This window comes from Macadamia integrifolia, chromosome 4 (assembly GCF_013358625.1).
Source record: "Macadamia integrifolia cultivar HAES 741 chromosome 4, SCU_Mint_v3, whole genome shotgun sequence".
In the NCBI taxonomy this organism is placed as follows: Eukaryota; Viridiplantae; Streptophyta; class Magnoliopsida; order Proteales; family Proteaceae; genus Macadamia; species Macadamia integrifolia.
The window spans coordinates 35,413,657-35,441,380 of NC_056560.1; the positions used below are offsets into that span (position 1 = coordinate 35,413,657).

Sequence of the window (27,724 nt, forward strand, 5' to 3'; positions counted from 1 at the left end):
CGGCTTTCTGAAACATTACAAACACAGTAATAGTAGATTCGCAAGGGGTATGTGTTTTTAGGGGTGTAAAAAAAACTCGGTCAGCTCAAACCCGCCATAACCTATCCTGAGCCCGAACAGGGCATGGGGTTGAGATTTCAACCCATAGGGTGGGTTAGGGCTGAGAATTTCAGAACCAAGGCGGGGTTGGGTGGGCCTGGGTTGAGGTCTTAACCCAACCTTGTATATTAAGTATATAATAATATAAAGAGGAAATTTCACTCCCCTCCCCTGAATGTCTCATTTATTATATTCAGGGTCCATTACGGATGGGTTGGGTTGGGCTTGATATCTCAGCCCAACTTAGGGCTGGGCTAGGCTAAGGTTTAGTTAAGAGACCTTAGGGTTGGGCTAGGGTTTTAAAAAACCCAACCTAACCCGGCCCATTGACACTCCTAATATTTTTATTATATTTTTGAGAAATTTTCTTTTGAAAAGCTGTATGTAATCAAGTATGTTTAAACCATTATGAAAGAAATACCGGTAGGAGACGAAAGAAGAGGTAAAACACCTTTCCATATGGGTCGAGGTAGGGATATTCAAGTGACAACTTTGCCCTCCTGGTGCCTATTGTAACCAACCAAGGTTACACCATGCAAACGCTTATTCTTTTTTTCTTATTGGTTCTAACAAATGCAGAAATTGTACAGGTTGGCATACTTAGCTCCAAACTAAGTTTTGATAACAATTGAGTCCTCACTTCCCACTCCACCTTTGAGATAACGGATTTGGGTTGACATGACCTTTGCTAGTGCTATTTCTGAGACACTGTCGGAAAGATTATCTATTGTGCCACGATCAATTACATTTTGATGGAGTGCAATCTTTGAAGATGGACTACCAAATCTAGGTCATTTTGATATGATTTTGAATGCCATCTTTTACTATGTGAGCTCCAAACTAGCTTTTCTCCCCTCATAGACCTGTAAGGGATTCCACAAGAAACAGACTCACCGTCTTTTTGCTCATTCTATGTCTAATGCATATTTATTTAAAGAAAGAAAAAAAATCTATCTAGTGGTTTTGGAAAACATTACAAATACCAATAACAATAGCTCCACAATGGTCTGTTTTTGTTATATTTTTAGATTTTTCTTTGGTAAAAGCTTAGCGTAAGTATGTTTGAACCATTACGAGACGAAAGACGAGGCGAAACCCCTTTCCATACCACAAACGTTTGAAAGTAATTTTTTTGCCTTTTTCATTATCTAAAATATCTCCTAAGATTAAGGACTATTTGAGTGACAACTTTGCTCTCCTGGTGCCAGTGCTAACTCGGTGTATCCATGGTTGGTTACACCAAGCAAATTTTTATAGGGGTGTAGTGGTCTTTTAATCATCCAAAGTCTGGCGCAGTCACCACGCTCTCCCACAGATCCCATTTTCCCAGCTGGTGATCATCAGCTATGGCAGTTTCAGACTTTCAAGTTTCAGCCTCTCTTTGTGTTTTTTTCTTCTCTTTTTGTTTGTTGTTGGGTTAGAGGCAATTTTAGCTTCTCAGCCTCTCTGGTTTTGTTTTTGTTTTTGTTTGTTTGTTTGTTTGTGTAATTTTTATTTTTTATTTAATTTGCTGTCAAGCCGTTGTGGGTTCAAACAAACAAGAAATGACCCACTTGTACATCCACAACTTAATTCATAATCTTAATATATAATTGCAGAGTTTGAAGCTCCCCATGTTCGTGGTATTTTCTTCTTTTCTCTTCCTCTATATATCATAAAAGTTCCTCCTTCATCTACTCTCACGGCTCCTCGGGTTAATCTCCTCATGGCGGCTTTGAACGGCGCAGCCACAGATCTCAAATCCACATTTCTCAAGGTTTACTCTGTTCTAAAATCTGAGCTTCTTCAAGATCCAGCTTTCGAGTTCAATGATGATTCTCGACAATGGGTAGAGCGGGTAATTTTTTTTTTCTCCTTTTATCTTATTTGCTGTTGCGGGATTGAAGTTGGAGTCCAAACCCTTGTCTGATAACTGCCTCATTTAAGTTGATGTAGAAGGGCGTCGTCACTCAATGCTTAGATATCATGGATTTGAGTCCGGAAGTTCCACCTGATTTATTAAAAGTTCAGTCTCTTTTATGAAATCCTGTGTATTTACAAATTTTAGAGTCTTTTATAAAAACTGGTGTCAGTGGAAGTAAGATTTCCAAGCATTTTTGGGCCTTAAATGCCTTCATTTAATTGCATTGCAAATCTTAATGTGGACTGTTCATTTAACCAGAATGATTTCCATGGATTTAGATTCAGAAGTTATGTTTGATTTGTTTGTAATTATTAGATTTTTTTTTTTTTTTTTTTTTGTCACTGTAAGTCCTGCAATCTCATAGAAAGCGGTTATGGGTTATTATACGTCCCATAGGAAATCACCAGCTGGATGTTCAGTATCATTCAACTTTGGAACATTTTAGGCATATGGATATTATACGTCCCTGAATATCACCATCTCATCACTTAAACATATAGATTCATTCTATAAATATCTGAGTTCCTTGAATTAAGTAGTTGATTTGAAAGCATTAGCATTCTATCCCTTTCTTCCGTACAATTCTTAGCATTTCTTAGCTTTTTTCTGTTCTAACTCCCAATTATGCTTGTATGCCCTTTTTTTTTCTCCCTGCAGATGCTGGACTACAATGTACCTGGAGGTGGGTTATAGATATTTGAACTCTTATTCCCGTATCACCTATGTATTAAAAGAAATCTGTGGTCCTCCAGGAAAAATAACTGACTGCAAATAAGCATTAGTTGGAGGAGCATGTTCCATTTTTTTTTCCCGGTACAACTCATGGATGGATTACTATTGCTGCCAGGGAAGTTGAATCGGGGACTCTCTGTTGTCGATAGCTACAGGTTGCTGAAAGATAAGATGGATTTGTCGGAAGATGAAATTTTTCATGCTTGTACTTTAGGGTGGTGTATTGAATGGGTATATATAGAAATCTTCTTTTTTCATTTGGTTGAATTTGACCTTTTTCTTTTTTTACTAGCATGACTGTTTCATCAGTTGTTTACCTTTCAGCTGTTGTAGGATGTAAATCTGTAACTCTTCTTGACAATAAAAAATGCAGCTTCAGGCATATTTTCTTGTTCTTGACGATATTATGGACAACTCCCACACCCGTCGTGGTCAGCCTTGTTGGTTCAGAATGCCCAAGGTGAGTGTGTGTGTGTATGCTAAACATATTCCAGGGTGTTTCTGTTGTACTCTTTTGGTGTTACTTATCCAGCTGATTGTCATTTAACTTGGCATTGAAGGTTATCAAAAACTCATATGATGTTTATATTAGGTTGGTCTTATTGCTGCTAATGATGGGATCCTACTTCGTAACCACATTCCCAGAATTCTCAAGAAACACTTCAGAGAAAGGCCATACTATGTGGATCTTCTGGATTTATTTAATGAGGTGGTTGTCTCATATATGAAATTTTCAATTACATTTTAGTCAAATGCTGAAAGTTATGGCTGATTTCTATCATGAATTACCAGGTGGAGTTCCAGACGTCTTCAGGACAAATGATTGATTTGATTACCACGATTGAGGGGGAAAAAGATCTATCTCGATACACATTGCCTCTGTAAGTGAGGAACTCTTCAAGTGATCTCAGTAACAGGGTAGATCTAGAAAATTTGATGGATGTGAAGCATTCGTGACTCACATTCCACACCCTACACATGACTCACCTCTTACAGTTTTACCATTCAGTTGATTGGCCTTATGCATTGTATGCATACAGAACGAAAATAGTTTCCCTTTCCTAAGAGAAAGGCAATGCCATTGTTTACTGCAATCATCTGCAGATCAAAGGGAGAAATTTTAGCTTTTGGTAAGTCATTTGACTTTGGTGTCAGTGATGGGAACAGTATGTTGCTGCACACCATATTTGCATTCCACCACATCTCTGACTTTTATAGATTGGCCAGATATGTGGGATGGTATGGCATGGAATACATGAAACTAAATTTATGTGCTGTTGATGGGCCTTAATCAATTTATCTTCAAGACAAAGTTGCCATATTGTTGTACTTTGCTGACCTCAGTACTTCCCATATGAAAGGAATAGCGAGGTACCCGTTGGGGTGTCTGGCCCTCCAGGTCTTCACCTAGTTATGGAAGAGGGGAGGTGAGTTGAGTATCAGCTCTCTCTCTCGCGCCTTTCTTCAGCTTGTTCCTGTTCGTCTATTTGGGATGGGGCAGGCAGCCCACATACATGAAGAGAAGAAGAGGGGGGGGGGTTTCCTTGTCTGTCGGTCAGTCGAAGAAGGCCACAATTGGAAGCAACCGATGCTTTGGTCATTCAGGCTTACAGCACCTTGCTGCAGACTTTGAGGCATCTGAAAATATTTTTTCTGTTCTTTTACAGTTTCACTATGCTGGTCTGTGCATGGTTCATACCTGCATTTTAGATGAAGACTCAATCTGTTGTTACTTTTAAATTTTAATCATATTACTCTTCTGTTTGTCCTTTGCTGACCTATAAAATGTTTGGGATTTAATGCAGTCATCGCCGCATTGTTCAGTACAAAACTGCCTATTATTCATTTTACCTTCCGGTGAGTAAAATATGTATTTATATTTGACTCAACCATGTCATACATGGTTCTGAATCGCTCATATTACAAACTTGCTTGAAAGAACGTTTCAGTAGCTACTGGACTAGTCGACAGATATAAGCAATTGGATAATAAAGCTTCAGTTTTTGGAGAATTGCCTGATAACCGCTGTCTTGGTTCATCTTTGATTCTTTTTTTAAGATTTCAATCTTTTTTTGCTCCAGAAATTGTGTTTTTCCAGAGGTACAGAACATATATTTTATTACAATATGTTTTTTAGGCACAATTCCCAAGAATTACATGTTTAGAGGAGGATGATTCCCAGTTACTGCTGTTTGGTTGTGGTTGACCAATCAGAATATTAAATTTTTGTGGTTAGGGGTTTTCAGTTTATGAGCATTTAATTTTCACATCACAGCATGATATATTAAAAGCTTTGACTTGGAAGCATATTTTCACTCACTGATGCGTTCCAAAATCCATTCAGTGGAATAGCACATTCTTTTTAGCAGTTTCCTTGCATTTCTCACAGGCTTCCTCCCAAACCCCTCCTCCCAATGGAACTTTGGTTGCCAGAGGAGAGATTACACCTGCATTTGTATCAAATACGTAATTCGCTGCCTTTTTGTGTTTTTTATGTCTGCATCATCTATGAGTCTGCTGAACGGTTATCCACATAATTTGCATTCTGTGTTGATTAGTTTCAGTGAAAAAAATGTTTTCACACCTTAATGTCTCGACTCTTGTGTAGTTATTTACTTGTACAATGGACCTGTTGTTGACATAAGCTGTTTTTTTTCTCTGTGCATGAATAGGTTGCATGTGCATTGCTTATGTCGGGTGAGAATCTGGACAACCACGAGGATGTAAAGAACATTCTCATTGAAATGGGAACCTACTTCCAAGTTCAGGTAATTTTAGAACTTTATGAAATCTTTTGTATTTCATTTGCTTGAGAGTTTGTCTGACGTTGGTTTTAATGACCTGCTGTCTTCTTTGTAGGATGATTATTTGGACTGCTTTGGTGATCCAGAAGTTATTGGTAAGGTAAGAATCAGAGTTATTCCTTTTTCTTATTGGCTCCTTTTGATTTCTGCTTTGTCAATCTCTGACCTGTTTGAGAGTCTTTATGCTGCGGTTATTTACTCTTATCAGATTGGGACAGACATTGAAGATTTTAAGTGCTCGTGGATGGTTGTGAAAGCAGTTGAACACTCCAATGAGGAACAAAAGAAACTATTACATGTAAGTGGTGCCGTTCTTAATTCCTATTTTTTATTTTGTCCTTCTAAAAGTGGTACAAGATTTACTTATCTGTTGAGAGGATTTTTCCAGGAGAATTATGGAAAGGCAGATCCAGCTTGTGTTGCAAAAGTAAAGGCACTTTACAAAGATCTTGATCTTCAGGTTTGAGCTCAGCCATCTCTTTTTCCATTTCCAGTTATGGGAGTTTTAAAAGTTACAAACAAATATTTCATGGCGAAGTCTGCTGAATTAGGGAACTTCTCTGATGATATGGAAAGCTCAATTCTTTAACAAGTTATAAAAGTGATTGGCACTATATAATTAAGGAGCAGGGTTCTTACATGCCTGTTGTTGGGACCATTTCCTATGCACATGCTATAACTGCTATGTGGCAGCTAGCTAAGCACCCAAATTCATTGGACATTTTGTCCAATCATCACCTACTTGTGTTAAATTCCCGACCAGACTTCTCGCCTGTTGTTGTGATGATTTGATATTGGTAGAAAAAGTGATTACTTCTTGCAATTGTGTGAATAACAGGAGCAACTGAAATAAAAAAAGGAAAGTTCCCCTACGTGGTGTGGGGGGGGGGGGGGAGTGGAAATGAGACACCAAATTTCTCTTGTGATCTATACAGGGAATACCCACTCTGCGCAATAGGCAGATGCCCAAATAATCTTGTCCACACAGAAAAAATGGAGGTTGTGTTGAAAAATGTTTCCTCAACAGCACTCTGGAACTTCTTTCCTATAAATTATTTCTTTAGTGCTAGATGTTTGAATATGTCATTACCTGCTACATCTTGCATTCCCACGGCAATAAATATGCCCTGCAGATATATGATTAGGAGTTTACATTACGGGCTTTTTTTGAATCTTCTCAAAAACAAAGTGATGAGAATTGGATCAGTTTGTACCAGGATAGGTTGTCATAGATAAAGAAAATGGACATTTCGGACAACTCTTGTTCACATTCCAACTTCCAGATTCATGGGAATTGAAATCTCCACCAAAATAGGTGGATATTTCGATTCCTGTGAAATGTTAAGGTTGCCTATTATTTTGTGAGGTTTAGATGCTATCTGAAAGTAATTTTTATTCTAATCTGTTAAGCAAGTATTCTAAAATCATTGGAATGCAAAATGTTTGCCCCTTCCTAACTCTTGAAAGATAAAACTTTCTGATTGGAGGAGAATAGGCATAGTCACTAGATAATTTCTAATAAGGTTAGTCTCAGATTTTTTTTTTTGGGGTACTTTCTAAATGAATACTTGATCTATATTCATTTGTATTATATCTGGTAAATCAATGTATACTTGATCATGTTATTACATGTAAAGAGGTTCTTTGGATAACTGTTTTGATAGGCTTAGCAGGAAGTGGTTTGGTTTGAGCCACGTGGAGGATTTTTTGTGGTCAGTCCTATGATGATAATGTACCCTCAGATTGGGCACAGGCCAAATTTCAGAACCCCCTCCCCCCCCCCCCCCCCCCAAGTTTAATTAGAATATCCCCTTGTATTTTCTGCTGTCAAACTTTCAAAATTTTCAAAACCTTATTCTGTCACATGGTGTCCTTTTGGGACTGAGATTTTACACATTAGGAGGGGAGGTTGCAATAAGTTGTCTTATATGACGATCAATATATACAAGATTGATAGAAATGTCATAGAATAAGCGGAATCAAATTAATTTGGATAGAACATAGAGAAAGACATCTTCTAATTTGGCTTTCAAGGACATGAAGCATGCTGATCTTCATGTTCTGATCTCCAGAGCAAGTTGATAAATCTCATTTGTGATCTGTTAGGGTATTTAACAACAAAGGGAGCTTAATATAATTGGTCAGAATAAGAACAAGTGAACGATGATGATATTAGGTTTCAGGATACCATCATATGACAGCATAGTAGAGTGTGGCACAGCAAAATCAATCGTGAGCTTTTTTAGAAATTGTGGGTCTTGAAGCTTCTGCATTATTCGATAAATTTGGTGTTACTCTGTGACCATTATTTGTCTCTTCCTCATATATAGTAGTCACATATCATGCATGAAGATTTGGAGTTTCTTCACCCATTCCTTTGGTACTGCCATTTTCATAAATTTAATTCTGTAGGGTGCATTTGCCGAGTATGAGAGCAGTAGTTATGAAAAGCTGGTATCATCAATTGAAGCTCATCCAAGCAAATCAGTGCAAGCTGTGTTGAAATCATTCCTGGGGAAGATTTACAAGAGGCAGAAATAGGGAAAAAGGAAGCAAAAGGGTAGAGTTTTAATTGTGTCTTTCCCCCATAATTTCTGTTTCTTTTTCTCATTGTAGTTGTATCCTATTTTCAGCTGTATGACTGTGTCTGCTTTATTTTTGCCAGTAAGTTTTCTGCCCTTTTTGACATATAGGCAATCTTTCAGTAGGCGACACATAGTTGTGGTTGTATTCCTCTGCTCTTTGCAACCCATTGATACTAGGTAAGAAAAATGGATTTTGATGAGTCTTTTTGAATGTGGTTGTGAGACTATGATTATGTTTGGCATGCATTCTCAGAATAGATCCTGGGTCTACAGTGCATTTTGAAATTTTATTCTTCTCTGTATTTTGTTGCTTCAAAATCATATGCATATTCCACGACGAAAAAAGAAAAATCTATCGAAGGAGGAAGATGATGCAAAGTCTTTCTTGTTCAAGCAAGGGAAAGGAAAAGAAAAGGATTGGGAAAACTCAAGAAAATTTCCCATGACAATGATATAGGGAGATGAGAACAAAGAGGGGAGCCTTTTCTCATTCTTATTACCTCTCTTGGCATCAGTCAACCTTTTGTTTAAATTTTGACTAAACTAATGAAACCGATATAGGGAGATGAGAACGAAGAGGGGAGCTTTTTCCGATTCTTATTACTTCTGTTTGCATCAGTCAAACCTTTTGTTTAAGTTTCGACTCAAACCAATGAAACTGTGAAAATGCTTAGATATTCTTTTATTGTCTGTATTTAATTTTAGGGAGAGGGTTGGGCATGTCGTCAACTTTTCACCATAGAGTTGAACACGAGAGGGCAATGGGTCTTTTTCAAAGGGGGGGGGGAGAGGATGACACATGTTAGGCGCCCTGGCGGCATATCAGTTTTTTCGCTTAATTTTAACATGGGAAAAAGAACTTGTGTTATTAGTGTGGGGATCCTTTCCCATGCTTTCTTGCATCTTGACCATATGCGATCTACTTTGGCACTCTTTTTCCTCTTTGACCATGTTGGTTCCATTTTTCACGATGTGATTGATGTGGCATGGGAATTCCTCCCTCACTTGTGGCAAAGGAAACCCTCTCACTTTTCACTTTTAAAAGAAAAAGGAAAATATTCTCTAAACAATTGGTGGTAATGCACACATCTCCTCATGAAATGACCTTTTGGGTCCCTATTTACCAAATTGTTCCTTCACCCCTTATTTGTGCACTCCCTCTGTACCGCTTGCTCAGAGAACCCTCTTTCTTGTTTCTTTGTTTATATATATTTTTTTGGTAACTAAAAAAAGGGTGTTCCACGGTAGTGATCATAGCCCCTAGGACAAGCCTTCGTACGGCAAGCAGCACTTCCGTAAGACCAATGGGCGATAGTGGGCATGTCAAAACCACTGTTAGTTAAAACGGGAACGGCAAAAAAAAGGGAAACGTACGGTACGGGTTTTGAACAGATAAAAACGATGAACGATACGGTCAAAAAAATGTCAAAAAAAAGGGAACGACAAACGGACGTAAACAAACGGTATGAGTATTAAACGTGTAGTTTTCAAAAAAATGGTAATATACTCATGCAATTTGAGAGATTATTACTTGTATACATGCATCTAATATTCCAAAAGCTCTAGGAGTCCCAAGATAAAATAGCCCAATGGGCTACAACAAAATGATATGTTGCTAGCTTTAGCTTCTCCTTACTCAATGGGCTATAAAAAGATGAGATTTTTTTCCTATAGATAGTATGGAAGTTAAAAACAAAAAACCAAGTACCATATTGTCTTCACTTTTCACTTTTACTAATAGATTTTTTTTTTAAATAATTAATTTTTTTAATAAAATTCCTATTTTACCCTTAAAAAATGGATACGCGTTTAAAACGGATTCTTTTGCCGTTTCCGTTTTTTTTTCGGATTGTATAATAGCATACGAGAAAACGCGTTTTAACTAATAGTGGTCAAGACTCGAACCCACAATCAGCCGACTCAAGCGGTGATAGGTTGAGGACATTTTCACCACTAGGCTACCAACCCCATTGGTCTTCCTTGTTTATATGGACACCTATGTTATGGTGCACATTCTTTAAAATTTCTTGCCAAGTTAGTGGACTATTTAAAGCATGAAATTATTCTAGTATGTGGTTATACTAAATTAATACATGGAGAAATTCCTCCACAGGCTGGAACATTTTTCACTTCATCCTAGGGTTCTTAAACTCCTATAGGGTTTTAATATATCCCAAAAACACACTCTCAATTCCTCCCGCAAGCATATGAACTTGCCACAGTGAATGAGAGGCTGAAGGAAAATTCGATTCATAATATATAGATAGAAATTGTGCTATAAAAATTGATCAGTCTATATCACCTACATAAAATACAATATATTGTTAAAACGATGGAGGTCATGCATAAGGTAGAATGAAATATGGGCATTAAAGGAATAATATAGTATCAATAATTATGAAATATGTGGTTAGAGATCATCTCGAAATGTATTTCGGAGGAAGATTTAAAAGTGTAATAAAAAAAAATATATTGAAAATATATCATTGAAGGAGTATTTGAAATATTCACAAACGGAATCTGACCTTCTGATTAGATTGGGAAGGTTATTTTCAGTCTCAAACAATAGGGTCTCTAATCATAGTGTCGCATCAGTAATGATGAGTTGATTTGAATAGAAATGAAAAAATAAAATATAAATGAGCGACTTGATTGAATTTAAATTTGAAATTTGACAAACACATATTCACTTGTCACCATCGATCCTATGGTTATAATTACCATTTCAACTGTCTAATGATTTTGAAGTCTCATAGCATGCAAGAGAAAATCTACTAGATAGTGGGTCATCATTAGTTTGAATAAACCATGGAATTTGACTAGTTGATTATCCAAAGGGTGCTCTATCCAATTATTTGATTAACCAGATGATGAGTCGTGAGATGACAAATTGCATATAGAGAACCTCTCTTATTTTTTTTAAGGTTAATTAACTATGAATCTGTTAAGGAGGAGTGTGGGAATTAATAGGTTTCTACCCCCTATAAGAGGTATAAGATCTCAATGATACAAAGTTGCCACCTAGATTAAGGTCAATGATGCACATATATAACAATCCATTAACTCCACTCTGAGCTGATCCAACTAAGAGTCGAATTCTTGTAGGTTACGATTTAAGAAAGGTGCTAGACAACTTGGTCCACTCGGTCAAACCAAGTTTTGACATGAGTTTGCTAATTAATATAAGCCATATGCATCATGACATTGAAAACAAAGCGAAAATGAAGAGGAAGAGTGTACGGATTTTAGAACAGGTTAGGCTTAAGTTTGGAGGAACTCAGCCTTCACAATTGCAAGTTGAGAAAATAATGACACTCTATTTCTCTCTTAGGGACTCTTAGTAGAGATTGAGAGTGTTTCCTATTTTTTTAAAGTTGCTCTAAAACATCAATGAGACCTCTTGCTTATAGCCTAGGAGATTACCTACGTCCAAAACAATGTTCCTTATCTAAATTCTTAGAGATCTCCTTGATCCTAACAGGATAGGTTAGATAATAACTACAAATGGAGGTAGGACTCTTAGGAACCAAGACTAAAGATGTGATAGATTCCAATTCTAATGGTAACCTCCATCACATCCTCTAGGGTCATTAGAAGAGTTTAGGTAAGTCTCTTGGTCGACAACGGCGAGATAAGGCCAATGCACAAATCAAACATCTCAGATATTTTAACACATAATGAACTATGTGTTGGATATGTGTTCGTTTCGTTTCCATATAGTTAATTTTTTTTGTACAGTGATTTCGAGCGCAAGGGATCCCAATCTAATCCCTTCCGCTACGTGATTGGATTCCTGCCAACACTATGATGGCACGATGGATTCTCATTTCATGCCAGCCTAGGCAATTTATTTGGTTGACTTGGGCAAATTTTACCTCAAAGCCAGGCTCGACTTAGGCTGGCCATGGGGGTTTGAGTCTGATTCGAGTATGACCCCAAACCAAGGTCGGGCCCAGTAAATCATCTACATAAGAAGTCCAAATTTATTATAATTTATATTTTTTTGGTAGAATTTTACTTTAATTTATGAAAACTTATTTTTAGTCAATTTAATTCCTACGGACTATTCTAATGATCTGGAACATAGTTGTCTCCACGAATGATGGAAAATTTAGTCAAGAGCATTAGGGCAGTGTAGTTTTCCTTGTACATAAGAAATTTTGTTCTAGTTTCTTACAAGTTTATCCATCAAAATTCATGTACCATTGAAGGGATGAGCTTGTGACACATTGAATATTGGATTCGGCTCCTCTACTCCGTAATAGAGGCGGCAACTCAGATCCGACATCTTGGAGCGCCTCAGCATGAAATTCAACATATAAACACGCACCTTGAGGCGTTCCAAGGCATCGGATTTGAGCTGCCACCTCTATTGCACAGTAGAGGAGCCCCAACCAATTTTTTATTTAAAAGTAAAAATAAAAAATAAATAGAAACAATAATTAAATAAATCATGATAAATTTTGGTTTATCTCTACAATAACAACAACAAACATAACCTTATCCCAACTAAATAGGGTCGGCTATATGCCTATATGGATCCAATGCTGTAAAATAATAGAATGTAAAGAAACATAGAAGATAAGTTAAAGGAAGAAAATATGAGGATAAGTTAAGAGCGTATCGTAGAATATAGATACGCATCATGAAAACATCCCTTGGTTCATCTCTATTTGTTTTTATTTATGAGAGAGAGTTCTGTAAAAAGTAGTGTGACTTCTGTACCAACATAAGGATTAAGGGGAGCACAAGTAGAAATATCAATAGTGATGGGATTTCCACCTTTCTTGTGGGTCAAGGCAGTCATTTCACCCTCTCCTGTGTCTTGGCACAGGGGCCATTCTACATTTTATGGTTCTTTTTCCTTATATTTATTTATAGGGCAAGAGATTGTTGTCTGGTTGCGTGGGCTGCACTAGTATGGGGGCTAATGAGATGACGCATAAGAGCATTAACATTAATGAGATTTTTTATTTCACAGGAGATGGGACGATAATTTTGTTTGCCCCTGTATCTCAACGCAAGGGCCACGCGACCAAACAACTTTCTTTTTTCTTTATTCACGTAAGATATCACTCCCTGATCATGTGTTCCTTGCACTAACGAGGGGCCAATGAGAGTATACATAAAAGCATCATCATCAATGTGATTTTTTAATAAAAAAAGAAGAAGAGTTTTCTGTCTAGGAGCATGACCTGCAACAGCATGAGGACCAATGAAAATGCACATGAAAGCATCAAGCATCAACAACCAACAAGGATGGAATTTCTGCTATTTGTTGGGGTGACTCAGTCATCTCGCCCCCTCTTGAGTCCAGGCGCAGGTGCCACAGTCCCAGACAGACTACTTTTTCCCAGAAAAAAAAAGGGAAAAAAGAGAACTGGATTGAGAATCTTTCAGCTTAGTTTTTTTGCTTTGGGAGGGAAACAATTCAACAAACGAGTGGTGCGCCTGCGGAGTTGGATTTTGTTAGCGAAACCAACTGAATATGTGCAACCACAAATTAACTGATGGAGGAATGGAGCGTAGAGAACGAGTTTTCCTGTTGGGTTTTGGAAAATTCAAAGCAAAATGGAAGGTGGAGAGTTTATTTAGGATGGGAGAGAGGAATGTGTCCAATTTTGATTCTTAGACTCCTTTTCTTTTCCTTCTCTTTCATCTCTACTGGCATCTGTCTTCGCTCTTCGTTTTGGTTCTCTCTTATGGGAAAGAGGAAAGGCTCCAAGTGATAATACAAAGAAGTTGAAGGAATCTTAAGAAGCCATTCTAAATTCCCTCCCAATTGGGTAACCGATCAGAATCCGAACAAGCGGAAGCGAAGACAGAGATTCAATTGCAGGTTAGGCCTCCATCTGCAGGTAAACCTTTCTCACTTGATTGATGAATGGCATTTTTCTTCTTTGCTTATTTATCACTAATTTGATTATAAAGATTGCTAATCAATGGAGATGGAGATGGGTAATGCAATTGGAGATTTTCTTCCCTTCATAATTCGAATGTGAGCATGAAAGTCTTACCATTGTCAAGTCATCTTCAATGGCATTCATTCTCTGGTCCAAATTAATCAATCACTCCATCTCCCCCTCTCGGGATGCAGATCATTTCATTAATTCTTTCAGTTACCGAGGCTAAACGAATCATCAACCATCAATGGAATGTGAATAAAATAACTTTCAAGGAAGATTCTGTATCAACAAAGTCAAAGTTTCATCACTTCTAAGATAAAACCCACATTGATCCCCTCAGTTTTCTTGTGGATCAATGTGAAGCTCCCAGAAAACTAGAAAACTAAATTTTCTTGAGGATAAGTCAGTGAAAGAAATGAATTAGCTGCAAAAAAATACATTTACCAGATAAAGGCAGATAATTGAAGGGCAATTAATCTAATTGATTGGAGAAGGTGATGTGTCTATTTGGATGGATTTTCATATGTAAAATACATTTTTATAACTAAAAATACAGAGATATAAGAAATATAAGTTGTAAATTACACAATCAACTCTTTTCCTTGAAATATTGGTAGTTTACAAAGTTAATTTCTTTGAGAAACTACATCATCTGTCACATTGAAGTAGGGATGTACCAGAAGATTAGAAATACTAAAACAACTTAACTCTTACAGAACTGAAGATGGAAGAAAAGCCAGAGGTGCCCAAGATATTGGTTCCAAAGATTTCTCTGGATGAGATCAAGAAGTCTTCTCCATCGGTCATCATGACACCTACGGGGCGAGGGAGACTCCAGAAACAATCAAGTGTAAGGTTAAACTGCTTGTGTTCACCTACCACACATGCTGGATCCTTTCGGTGCCGGCATCACAGAAGTTCTGGTCTTAGTCGCTCCAGTGTCTCTGTTGGTTCCAACCTTTCTGAGTTAGCTGCAAAGTCATCTGCTTCAATCAGCAACTCAGTACAAGCTCAGTAGGGCTAGCAATTGCTGGAAAGGTGTAACCTTCCTTGTCTATTAGTTCTATGAATGTTAAAGATGATGTAATCTGATTATAGTATGCATTTGTAATCGTACTTATACATACATGTCAAGGGTGTGAGGAGTTTTATCTAGCATTCATTGTCCTGATGTCATGCAAAAAACAGTGACATTGTGCAGAATTACTTCTATTCTTCTGTTTCAAATTTTATTACATATGTATTTTACACGGATCCGGGAGGGTTACTGATTGCCATATGAGCTTAATTTAACTAAGCTTTATCCTTACTATATTGCATCAGCTACTCAAATACTATTCAACCATTTCACTCAATTTAAGGATACATGGTCAAAAAGGGATTGTTTGATCTGGAATCAGACCGATATGGCCGATCTGTACCTTTATCGCTATCTATATCAGCAGTAACTGATACAGTACCTGATGCTGTGATCTAAATCCCTGCAAATTGGTCATGCCCCCTTCAGTCTGAGTCGCCAAGTTGAGTTACAGTTCAGTTCCCCCCCCCCGATCCATTGCAATGCTACAATTTTTCAATTCAATGGAGCTGTCCTGGCCAACTTGGTGAAAATACAACATTTTAAAAATAGGGATCCCCAACTCTAGCAGATCCTGCTCTGCCGATTCCTGTATGGAAACTAGTGGTAAGGCTTTCGCTGATTCTGATCCGATATGGGTTGGAATTGGTAGGGCCTGATCTGGCTATCAATTCCATTCTTTAAAATTAAAACCTTGCTTAAGGGTGGCATGCAAGGGCTATTTACTAATTTAGAGTTTGAATTAGCCACATCATCCCTCCACATAGAGTACATGACCACTCAAGGTTTTAAACACAAAAGAGAGTACCTATGCACATGATCAGTGGCAGAATATTGGACACATTGAAGAAGTTAGCAAACCAGAGTTATAAACAAAGTAGTAGTGCCAACCATTAACCAAAAGTAGCAGTAGTAGTACCTTCCCAATCTAGGTACCCACAGGCCTACTTTGATTCCTTGGCTAGGATCATTCCCTTCCCTAAAACCCTAAATGGATCATTACTTTTTTGAAGCCTGACGTTAAGGGCATGCCTGGCAAGATTTGATATTTCATTCAAATGCCGACACCTTGTGCTTATGCCATCTCTGAGCTACATCTCAACAATCAAGATCCCCACATGATGCATCTGAGTGGAAGGTGGGCAACCATCATCCTATTGGCAACAACTTGTTCATCATCCCTTTCTGGTTTTGGAACACTGAAGGTCTAATGATCAGAGCTCTTCGATTTATTCTCGTACGAGAGAAGCCTAGAGGCAGAGAAGCACACACAGAAAGATGTCATAGAACATGCGTAAGCTTAATCAGAGAGAGAGAGAGAGAGGAATCGATGTCTGGGTGCGGTTTCCAAATAAGCTACACTGAGTGACGGAGAGAGGTCCCAGGAAAGTGATTCGGATCGGAAGCCATGACAGATTGACAGGTCAAAATGCATATTAGTACTATGAAGGCGAAGAGGGAATGGTGGGGACGACAGATTGCATCATTGTGATACCGATGCATGGGAGAAGGGCCAATGGAATAATGGCACGTGGCCGGCAAGAAGATCGAGAGCAGCTACAGCTCCTTGGGAAGAAGAATATACCCAGGTTAGTGGGGGGAAGCATGATAGCGATGAACAGAGGATCTTTCTTGTCATTGCCCAATGCCCACCCCACCTCTTCCTCTTTTCCTTTCCCATTTTCTCCCCACACCTCTCTTTTCGTCATTTCTCCAAGTTAGAGAGAGAGAGATAGAGCCCACTTGCATGCTTTTCAATTACAATCATGGTCACAAAATGCAGGGGAAGGGCAGAGGATGATTGGAGAAGAGGGCTTGGTTTTCCTTCATCCATTGAAGCAGTCTGTATGATAGTGACTGCATTATAGATGATGATGCATTACTCTGTTGACTAAACCAACAAAACCAACCCAAATTCCTTTCTCTTATTCTCATCAACTCATTCCAATTCTTTGTCTCCTTAGGGTTGGGGGAACCCAAAATCCTTTCCCTTATTCCCATCAACTCATGCCTAGTCTTTGTCTCCTTGGGGTTGGGAGCTGGCTCACTTTTCTTACTAAAACAGCTAAACCCACCACCCAATTTCTTTCCCTTATTCTCATCAACTCATGCTTTTGTCCTTGCCTCCTTGGGTTTAGGGCTCACTTTTTCTTTGGATCCCTCAATTTCCTACTAATACACAAGTGTAGTATAGTGTAGAACACCAACCGATTACCTTTGTGTGTGTGTGTGTGAGCTGTGAGGATTCACATACGCACATGCATGAAACACTTATTGGTTCTTGTCATATACTCGCGTGTTTATGTGTGTTCTTATAGGGAGTTTGAAATTTCTGGGTTTGGAGCAGAAAGTGGTTTCTGAAGTCAGGAGTCTAAGGGACAGAGTTGCAGATTTCTTTATCACAGATGGTAGCCAAGGATGAGAACCACACTGCGGTACTTTCTTTATCTCTTTGCTTTCTTTTCATTTTCACACCATAACTTGAACCACCCCAAGGTAGTCTGCAATTGTTGGCAACCCAAAGTGGGCTGATTGATTGACAGGTACAGCTTGAATTGTTGTTAATTGTTTGATATTTACCTTTCCCCCTCCAAAAAAAACATGCTTTTTCTGCTTGTCTTCATGAAGGAGAGATTCTGAAAACTTATCCAAAAGAGGAAGGAGGAGAAGAGAAGATGTAATAGCTAGAATCAAACTACTTCATATAATATTATTGGAAAATTCCTGAAGAACAAAATCCCATAAAACACCGAGGAAGTAATACAATATTTGATAAACAGTCCAAAAATGGTAGATTTTGCTTGAGGTCCACGCCTCAATTGTTATGAATGCTTTGGAGCGAATGGCACCAACTTTTAATAAAGTGTTGGTCGGGAGTTAACTTCATGTTTTATCCACCCACCCACCTGGCAAAATTAAGGTCTTTGTCTCATGAAAGATAAACGGATCCGGTATTGTGTCATAGTCTCTGTTTGTTGCTTTGCTTTGATTTTTATTTTCCTTCAAGATAATTAGGAGCATAATTATGGTCATCTTTAATTACTGAGATTTTAGGAGATACTTCTCAATTTCTCTGTCTGTCTGTCTTTCCCTTTCTTTACAGAGATTATCTTTATCATTTCAAACATTAATGGCTACAGCTGTTGACTCCACAATACGATTCGCCCCTGTTTTTTGTTGGGAAGAGCTCCAACCCTTTCATTTCCATTCCTGGAGCTACGGCCCAACTAATCAATGGTCTGATTTGCTACAGGAAGATTTCAATTTCTCTGTCTTTCCCTTGTTTCTTTTTCTTTCTTTATTAATAATTTTTATATAAACAATAAGATACTAACAGAAAGTGCATATTTTTTAAATTAATTTATGCAAAATCGCCACATGGCATTCATGGTTACAATGACCCATCGTGCAAAAGATTTGCATGGTACATACAAAGAATTCAAGGGAGGAACTATTTGCTACTAAGGATCCTTCCCAGATCTCCCATCTTTCCCTTCCACCCACCCCCTCTTTTCTCTTTCCTTATCTTTTCCTCCTCTGTTTGGTTACAGAATTCTTGTTTTCCTATATACTGGATGATACTAAAACCGTTTTCTGTTGTTATTTCCTCAGAGGGTTAGGTTCTGTAGCTCTAGAGCCAGGAAAGAGGAAAGCTTGTGATATTCTTGTTTGTTTGAGGTATGTACTTCCATCTACTTCTCATATGTTAGCCAATGGAAAGCCTTGGCATCTTATTTTTCTGCCCCTGGAAATCCAGTAAATGGAATTCTTCTCTTCCCTCCCATGTAGCTCGAAGAAAAGTTTAGTTATTTTTGCAATTGCTCTTAGAAAAATTTGGGCAGATTCTTTTTTAGCTCAAGAGAAATTCCTGGAAATTTTGGTTCTGTTAGTATCTACATAGGAATTAGACATGGATTTCCAATCAATATTAAGAAACAATTTCTTTTTATGAATATACTCATGCATTCATATTCTCTGTAGATAGATCCTTTCTCCTCTTAAATATATTTAATTGAGCGAATAGAATTATCATATGAATCAAAATGAATTTTGTGTACTAGTCTGCAGTAGAGCATATTTTCAAGATACAAGCATAGTTCACTGTTAAATTCTATCTCTGATGTGCATGAGACTAGGTATTGAATCTCATCCTCAAAACTGTATACTTCCCAGTTAGCCTCTAAACCATTGGTCACACCTAAGGGTGGGTGTGGGAAGAAGAGACAAATGGATTTCTTTGGGCAAGTAAACCGAAGAAAAGGCGGGCAACCAAGTTGCTCAGTTGGTTAACACCGCATTTGCAGTGCTGGTTGCTACTGCCCCCTTCTTTGGGTCCCACCCCCTTCATAGCAGGCCCTGTGCTACCTCTTGGATGCCCACCTAGTGGCCTATGGGCCCTCGTGAGGAATGACCAAAAAATACAAAGGAAAGAGAAGTCAGTCATTCAAAAGGGTGGAAGGTGATAAAGAATGAAATGTGTGCAACATATATTTCTTGAAAGGAAGGTACAGTAAGAATAAGTATACAAGTACTTGTCCATGTTTGATTACAGAGAGTGCCAAAAAAAAAAGGAAGTCTATGGAGTTCTGTCTCAAACAGAGATGAATTTCATGATTGTCAGTAGAATTGCAAGAGTGTTCTGTTTCATTTTGCATGTGTGTGTGTGTGTGTATGTGTGTGTGTGTGTGTGTTTGTGTGATCCTCAATAAGTAATTTTATTGCTTTATTCACAGCAAGGGATGAAAAATTAACATCTGCACTTCAGGGTTTCCTTCAGGGAAGATTTTGAAGGTCAAGGAGCATGAAATACTTTTGAGATAACAAAATTTAGATGATATGTCATGACATTTGTTAGCGAAAGAAACAAGCATAAAAATGAAGTTTATGAAGATTGGGAACCGGCCAGATATCTTCTACACAGAAGAGGCTAGAAGGTATAAGGGATCTAAAACAAATAAGATTATATTATTGGACTTTCATATAGTCCTTGTATTGAAAACTATGATCTTAAGGCAGTTTGTTTCAATTGTCCAGGTCTGTATCTTCAGATGTACCCAGTGACCTCATCATACAAATCAACAACACTACATATCTACTTCATAAGGTAATTTCCACTTAATACAAAGCATTGTTTCCCTCATTCAATTAGTGGTATCATAGGCTCATAGCCATTTTCATAGCAAAGAAATTGTCACCTTCATGTCCTTTATGTGACTTATGTAGGAGAGTCATTCTGAAAATGCAAATGAGATCTCATGCTGAAAATGCACGTGAGATCTCATGCTGAAAATGCACGTGAGATCTCCTGGGGAAAAACATTGATCTGATTTTCTGTTCCAAACTATATTATCTCTACCACTCTTTTGGAGTAATCAATCCAGGAGCAACAGCAAAGGCCATCAAAAGGATAAAAAAAAAGGGAAAAGAAACTCGTTTGATTTGAACATTTCAAGAACAAAATCAATACCTTAGTTCACATACTTTGGTCTAAACTTCATAGAAATTATTTTCATATATAACCACTTCTTTTGATCTTTATCCTGCCATTCTTAACTGTAGTATCCACTTCTTCCTAAGTGTGGGCTCTTACAACGACTTAGTTCTGATGGTGATGATCCTAGCAAAGTTCCACTCGAGCTTCATGATATTCCTGGAGAAGAGGAGGCTTTTGAGCTATGTGCCAAATTCTGCTATGGAATTACAATCAACCTGTGTGCTCATAACTTTGTCCCTGCATTCTGTGCTGCAAACTTCCTTGGGATGACTGAATCAGTTGAGAAGGGAAATTTTGTATTGAAACTTGAAACCTTCTTCAAGTCGTGCATCCTTGAAGGTTGGAAAGACTCTGTTGTCACTCTACAGACTGCTGAAAAGCTGTTTGAGTGGTCCGAAAATCTTGGAATCATTAGACAGTGCATAAACTCAATTGTTGAGAAAATTCTTATGCAACCCTCAAAGGTTAGTTAGAAACATCCAATTGTATTTGCTACTGCCCTTCACAAGGCAGAATTGTTGGTAAATAGAAGGCAAAGATTGAACAATCTTTCTCCTTCAAGACTGATTTATCTTTTCTTAGTTATAACATTTCTTTGTAGGTTACATGGTCCTACACTTACACCAGACTGGGATACACGGGAAAACATCACCACTCTGCCCCGAAGGATTGGTGGACGGAGGATATATCCAATCTTGACATAGACCTTTTTCGTACTATAATTGCTGCCATCAGATTGACAAAGATGCTCTCACCACAGCTTATTGGTGAAGCTTTGCATGTCTATGCATGTCGATGGCTACCAGACACATCACAGAGCAGTCTCCCAGAGACTTCAGTATCTCAAACTGAATCAGCAGTGGAGAAGCATAAGCAGATACTAGAGACTATTGTGAACATGATTCCATCTGATCATGGCTCAGTATCAATTGGTTTCCTGTTAAGGCTCCTCAGCAAGGGAAAGATTCTTGGGGTGTCTCCTTCAACAAAGACTCAGCTCATAAGGAGATCTGGTCAGCAGTTAATGGAGGCAACAGTTAAGGATCTGCTCTTTCCTTCACACTTATCTTCTGATCGGCATTTCTATGATACCGACTTGGTATTGGCAGTATTAGAAAGTTTCTTGTTGCAATGGCGAAGGCAAGCCTCTCCAGGAGATGGTGATTCTCTAAGGGTTATAAGGAAGGTGGCACAGCTTATCGATTCTTACCTCCAGGTTGTCGCAAGGGATGTCAACATGCCAGCATTGAAGATAGTCACTCTTGCAGAATCCTTACCAGAGATTGCCCGGCCAAGGCATGATGACTTGTACAGGGCAATTAACATATATCTCAAGGTAAATTAATAACTTTTGGCCAATATAAATTTGAGAAAACCAAGTACTGCAACTGGGCTTTGGTAAGTGAACTGAGACGTTGCCCGAAACAACCTGAGGTGACCTGAGCACTACCCAAGAACCACAAACCTAAGTGAAACCCAAGTGAAATACTAAACAACCCTGCTTTAATGATACTTTCTTGCTGGTTCGGTTGGAATGATTCCTGTCCAGAAAATAATTGTTCTTCTTGTCTTATTATCTACTATAAACCAGTTACATATTGTCGATGAATCAAAACTTGCAAGTTTAAATTGTCCGGCGTTCCTTACCACCTGAATTGCCTTTGGCACCAGGAGCACCCAGATCTAAGCAAGTCAGAGAAAAAGCGTCTCTGCCGGATTCTAGACTGCCAGAAATTGTCCCCTGAAGTATGTGCACATGCAGTAAGAAATGAACGGCTGCCACTGAGAACTGTTGTGCAAGTCCTGTTCTACGAACAAGAGAGAGGTGCAGGGCCAACAACTCATGAGCCAAAACCAGCCGAGAAGAACCCTGAAGAAGAGCATCCTCAATCAGTTACCAGGGGCGACAATCATGGAAGGTTGAAATCAGGACTGGAGGAACAATTTGGTGGGGTTGAGAGTGTTAGGAAGGCCACAAGCCCAAGCTTAGTGGAAAGAGTGCATCGCAGAACGATCAAATCGGATGAAAGGCAGCAACTGGAGTTGGAAACGAAGGCGGGGATGGGGAATCTAAGAGAGACTGGAGAGGAAGGTATGTCCAGAAGCCTGTCGGAGTCTAACAAGACCACAGGAAGGAAAATTAAATCAGATCTTAGCCATAAAAGAGGTGGGAACAGATAGTTTTATAAGCTAGAGAGCTTTCTATCTGTTGCTATATTTCCTTATCTTCTGTTCTACATTTTTCAATATATGGTAAATAATATTCTTATACATTCACCCTGGACTGTAATCCAAGTTGTCGATCAGGAAACAAAGTAGAGAAATTTTAAATATAGGGATTCAATGCCTATTTGATTAATTACTTGCATTTCCTACCAGATTTCTATCACTGAATGCTGTGAACATCTGGTTACAGCATGGTATGAATTATCACAGATTTATCCAATTTTTTTTTTTTTTTCTATCAGACATTAAATCGCAGCTCGAGTCCATCATATTTGCCGTTGCTTTTCAGATCTATTTGAATTCGAGGAATTCATGGATGTAATTCATTGCTGGCTCAGTTTCTGCTTTATATATGAACCCCCCTTACCCAAAGCAAAAAAGTGACAGAAAATCAAACGCAAAGCGGACTCAAAATACTCAAAAAGAGATCATTTAGGATGAGAACTTCTCTATGTACAATATAACTTCTGTTACAAAGCAGCCGCGTACAAGGTTACAAGGTTACAAGGAGCCTTGAAAAAATACGCGGCAAAAACACAGACAAACAACCTAGTCGCTAACATTAAAGTCCTGTACAAAACTGCTATGTACACTGACTCGACATTGAGTGATATGGGATCCATGTATAGAGACTTACACACCAGAAAGAACCCAGGTGAGCTTCTCAATTCTCATTCATGGCACATTCACCAAATGCAAGTGGCTTCTTCTTCTGGCAACAATGGAGTTCTACAGAGTGGGCAGGAAATGTTCCAGTAATCTAGCCACCTCTCCAAACAAACCTTGTGGAAAAAGTGGCCACAACACAGATGGTTTATCTCCGAGTCCGGTTCAAATCCATTGAGACAGACAGGACACTCTTGTTCAGATTGGCATTTGAAGACAGAGCCAAACCGGATCGCCGGAGTTCGGTTCCGGAATTCCTCTATCAAGGTATTTGATGGGGTTAAATTGAACATAAATGACTCTGGTGTGGTCTCATCGGTATCTGATGATGTTGATGATAATCTGATGCCAACTATGTGAAGGATGGACCGGAGTATGCCTTTGAAGATTGAGATGGATAGAGCTGTGTTTACTATGAGGATGCAGAGAACTCCTTCAGATGGAGCAGGGAGGCTTGAGAGACCCATTTTGAATTATTTGATTTAGATATAGATACGATATTCCAATGTTTTGAGATCAATTCAGAGAAAGTGGTGATCTGGTGAGAGGGTCAACTATAAATTTAACTTAGAAACTAGATTACGTCTGGAAGAAAGATTGAGGAATTTCTGCAGAAGCAGAGGAAGGCAATGACTGCCCAGAGGTTGTTATCTTGTTCGATTTGCGGAAGAGCTGGAGAAGCAGAGACTGGGTCCCTCTACAGAACTGCAAGCAAATAAATAAGGGATCAGGAAAGTCATGGGATACAGAGACGATCAATTAATTAAGTTTCTAAATGAATGCAGAATACAGATAGAATTCCTTGGAACAGAAATAAAAATCTAATCAATAAACTGTAGTAGAAAAAAAGACAATACTCTGCTTGTCTAAAATACATGAATTACTCCTCCTTTGTCAACAAAAACCAGAATCAATCCTTTTAGTGTAGAAACCCAATCACCCAACCAAGTAACAGAGGTAACAAATATGAAAAACATATTTTTGATTGGGTTTATGAAGTTCTCTTCCACACCAAAAAAAAAAAAAAAAAAACCAATGACCAAACCACATCCTTAACAGCAGAAGAAGATGAGAAAATCGTTTCTAAATTCTAAGAGGTAGCATTTAAGTATTGATGGGTGAAGAAGAAAGAAATGAAGATTAAACACAGAGTGATCTTCAGAAAGAAACCAACTTTGTCAACTTGCAACATCTGAAGTAGATCAAAATTAGACGAAATTTCTGATATTTGATTACGCAAGTCTGGTTTAAAAAGGAATGCTACAAGTTGAAACCTCAACCGAAAGAAAAAAACAAGAAAACCCATGGCGAAAACTGTTACAACTGTTAAATAATAAATATGCAGAGAGAGAGAGAGAGAGAGAGGGAGGGACTTACATCTCACGGCGAGCTTTGAGTTTCTCTGGGAGAGAAACTGAAGAAAAGGAAATCTGAGGTAACAGATCTGAAAAGGTTCTCTATCGTATTGGGATTGTAAACTCAGTTATCGATCCCAGCTACCTTCCCTCTCTGGTTTGTCCTTGAACATTATTATTATATAGACTATGGAGTGGGGAGGGGAGGGGAGGGGAGGGGAGGGGAAGAAGGAGTAGAGTGGAGCAGAACCAAGCCCGATCATGGGCGGTTTATTTAACCATGGTTAAGTTCTCTTTGGACCATGGTTACTTTTCATGTTTCCCTTTCTTTAATCCAGCAAAAGAAAAAGTTTGGTTTAGGTAAAACGGTTAACTTCAAATTTTATAATGGAGAGAAAACACTACCTGGTTGTGGGCTCTGCGCCAGCACTAAATCGGGGCATATAGCAAGGCATTCAATTGTATATAAAGTCTGGATGCAAGAGTGCACAATCGGGTAGTGTTCTTTTCTTAAATAAATAAAAAGATTGTGCATAATTTTACCACAAGTTGTGCCCGCTTGTTTCTCTCTTTCTCCTTTTGAAATAATTCTTTCTTCTCTTATATGATGCCCCGTTTTGTGTTATTGTTAGGGCCATTCATTTGCTTGTCGCATATGAGCGGGCAGTTGTCTCTCTCTCTTCCTTAAAATAAATAAGAGATAGGGTTTGATTCCTCATACTATATCGGTAGAGGAAGAATATCTCACATCACACCAATAGCAATAGTATATGAAATGATATTATATATAAGGAGTCACATTGGTTAAGGAGAAAAGAGAAAATAAATAAATAATTTTTTTTGGAAGAGGACATATCTTACGCGGATAATGTGGGATAAATATAACCCTAAGTGGTAATTTAGTTGGCAAAGGACCATGTCTAAGAAAAGAGAGACCTTGAGTTTGACTCTTCTCCTCTTCTTAGGGTCATCATCCCATTAGGTTTCATGGTCCTCATGGGACTTGCTCTTTCTTGATTTATGTGTGTAAAAGGTTTTACTTTTGCTTTCTATGCTATTTTTTGTCCACATGATACATCCATGATCCATGCAACTTATGATGGATGTACTTTTTTTAATAAAGAAAAAAGTTGCCACGATGTTAATGTGCAAATTCGTACGCATATCTCCTCACATCTCATTTATGGGCCCCACATTTTTTTTTTCTTAATGAACTCTTTGGTAGATGATTGGATTTCCCACCTCATCATTGATGGAAAATTGTATTTTAACATGCAACAATCCCTCTCCTTTTTCAATTTAATTTAAAAAAAAAAAATTTGGGTTAATAGATTGTAAGTTGGCCCTTTAAAATTGTAATATTAGCATTCCTCTTTAAACTATTGGGGTTTGGTACCCTTCATGTTAAATTTGGTGACCAAACATATACATGTGATATACTTCAACATTTTACTAAATTATCCTTGTTTCACCATACAAAATCAAAATGTCAAAAACTATTTCTAATCACCTAAGGTGAATAGAGTGAATCTTTTCATCCATAAAGATTTAACCGTCAGATTTAGCCAAGAAAAAGTATTTTAAACCTCCAAATCAACATGGGTTGAGAGGATCTTAATAGAATTACATGTGGATCTATGAATGGACATGTGTCAACGTACTAATTCTCTGAATTTTTTTTTTTTTTTTTAAAATATTTCAGACATGTTCCAATCAAGAAGAAACAAGCACTCACCACTCACCACTCACCACTCACCTACTCAGCAATTTGGAAAAGCATGCCACGCATTGTATAGGGGACCAAAATGTTCTATCTATATTTATTGGCCGATTTAGACCTCAAACAAGTAGTCAAGTAGTCAAGTAGAGGCAAAGGATTTTAAACTCAGGAATCGGGTTGAATCGGTTTCTGTCGATTTCAATCTGGACTAGATTAGAATCAATCGAAGTCAATACAAAAAAACATTTGAACAGACTCCTCATATCTAAAAATACAATATCAAATAAATATTATTAATTTGGGCTTGTTCAGCTTCTCTAAGGCTTTTTTTAGGGTAAGAGTTACCTACAACACTACATTGAGGAGGGGCAATCTTCCATGCCAAATGGCGAAATTTACATGGTATACACATGGTCAAGTTAGGAAAGAGGGAAAAAAAAAAAAAACCATATGAAAAGGCGATAGTACATTAACATCGTGGGAAACAATTTTTTTGTTTCTTAAAATTAACATTGTTTATCTAGAAAGCAATTACATGTATTGGATCAATGTCAGTGTTATTTTCCTAAGATAATGACAGTCAAATAGTCTCTCATTTTTTGAGAGCAGAAACACCACACATTTTAAAAGCAACTCATCCACATTTGCTTAACCAAATTTAAAACATTAATTAATTATTTGGGCAAGATGAGAAGTCACCATTTCATGATTGGCCACATCTATGTTATATACTAAGGCTATATATGACCTTAGAAGGAAGAAGGTTACTGCATCTCCCTTCCTAAGGCCTAAGCTAACACTTTAATGGTATAGGTAATCAGTTTTTCCTATAAACACAACTTTAAATCCATGTGTATCTATATATAATGACTAGCTAGCTAATTAATCATATTGAAATGAAATAGATAAACTAGTCACAAATATAGTTAGTTAAAACCCATTTTAAACGTTGTTTTTCGTGCCTCTTTTGTTTGCCCTTTTTTTGAATTCAACCCAATGATATGGCAAGAAAAAATAATGAATTTTCATTTAAGAATAATAATTTAATATTATATATGTTTAATGGCCTATTATTCTTTACTAATAAGACGTGAGTTGGTCCCACAATTATATAATTGTGTACATTATTGTTTTTTGCTCCATATTTTTTTAACTA

The 27,724-nt window shown here is 37.8% G+C and overlaps 3 protein-coding genes across 11 annotated transcripts; 2 read left to right on the forward strand and 1 right to left on the reverse strand.

Annotated features, from left to right (window-relative positions):
• The first annotated feature begins 1,453 nt into the window (after positions 1 to 1,453).
• On the forward strand, positions 1,454 to 8,334 carry LOC122077069 (farnesyl pyrophosphate synthase 1-like). 2 transcript variants are annotated; one of them, XM_042642843.1, is made up of 13 exons: positions 1,454 to 1,936; positions 2,660 to 2,684; positions 2,850 to 2,965; positions 3,108 to 3,194; positions 3,327 to 3,443; positions 3,527 to 3,615; positions 4,540 to 4,591; positions 5,407 to 5,502; positions 5,594 to 5,638; positions 5,747 to 5,836; positions 5,927 to 5,998; positions 7,951 to 8,098; positions 8,232 to 8,334. In XM_042642843.1, the coding sequence occupies exons 1-12, from the start codon at positions 1,805 to 1,807 to the stop codon at positions 8,077 to 8,079; spliced, it is 1,050 nt and encodes a 349-aa protein (XP_042498777.1). In that variant the 5' UTR covers positions 1,454 to 1,804; the 3' UTR covers positions 8,080 to 8,098; positions 8,232 to 8,334. The 2 variants fall into 2 exon arrangements, with proteins under 2 accessions (XP_042498777.1, XP_042498776.1); XM_042642842.1 differs by having other exon boundaries at positions 7,951 to 8,334.
• A 7,788-nt stretch (positions 8,335 to 16,122) lies between these two features.
• LOC122076490 (BTB/POZ domain-containing protein At5g47800-like) lies at positions 16,123 to 22,976 on the forward strand. Of its 8 annotated transcripts, XM_042641798.1 has the most exons (8): positions 16,124 to 16,696; positions 17,426 to 17,542; positions 18,720 to 18,785; positions 19,873 to 20,041; positions 20,142 to 20,211; positions 20,667 to 21,065; positions 21,203 to 21,937; positions 22,273 to 22,976. In XM_042641798.1, the coding sequence occupies exons 4-8, from the start codon at positions 19,983 to 19,985 to the stop codon at positions 22,780 to 22,782; spliced, it is 1,773 nt and encodes a 590-aa protein (XP_042497732.1). In that variant the 5' UTR covers positions 16,124 to 16,696; positions 17,426 to 17,542; positions 18,720 to 18,785; positions 19,873 to 19,982; the 3' UTR covers positions 22,783 to 22,976. The 8 variants fall into 8 exon arrangements, with proteins under 8 accessions (XP_042497736.1, XP_042497732.1, XP_042497730.1 ...); XM_042641802.1 differs by lacking the exon at positions 18,720 to 18,785 and having other exon boundaries at positions 16,123 to 16,696; XM_042641796.1 differs by lacking the exon at positions 16,124 to 16,696 and having other exon boundaries at positions 16,768 to 17,542.
• Positions 22,977 to 23,241: 265 nt separating this feature from the next.
• Positions 23,242 to 25,023, reverse strand: LOC122076491 (probable E3 ubiquitin-protein ligase XERICO). Its single transcript, XM_042641805.1, has 2 exons — positions 24,871 to 25,023; positions 23,242 to 24,198 (listed from the first exon to the last, which is right to left on the reverse strand). Exon 2 carries the CDS (start codon positions 23,958 to 23,960, stop codon positions 23,514 to 23,516), a length of 447 nt encoding a protein of 148 aa, XP_042497739.1. The 5' UTR covers positions 23,961 to 24,198; positions 24,871 to 25,023; the 3' UTR covers positions 23,242 to 23,513.
• Between the last annotated feature and the right edge of the window lie 2,701 nt (positions 25,024 to 27,724).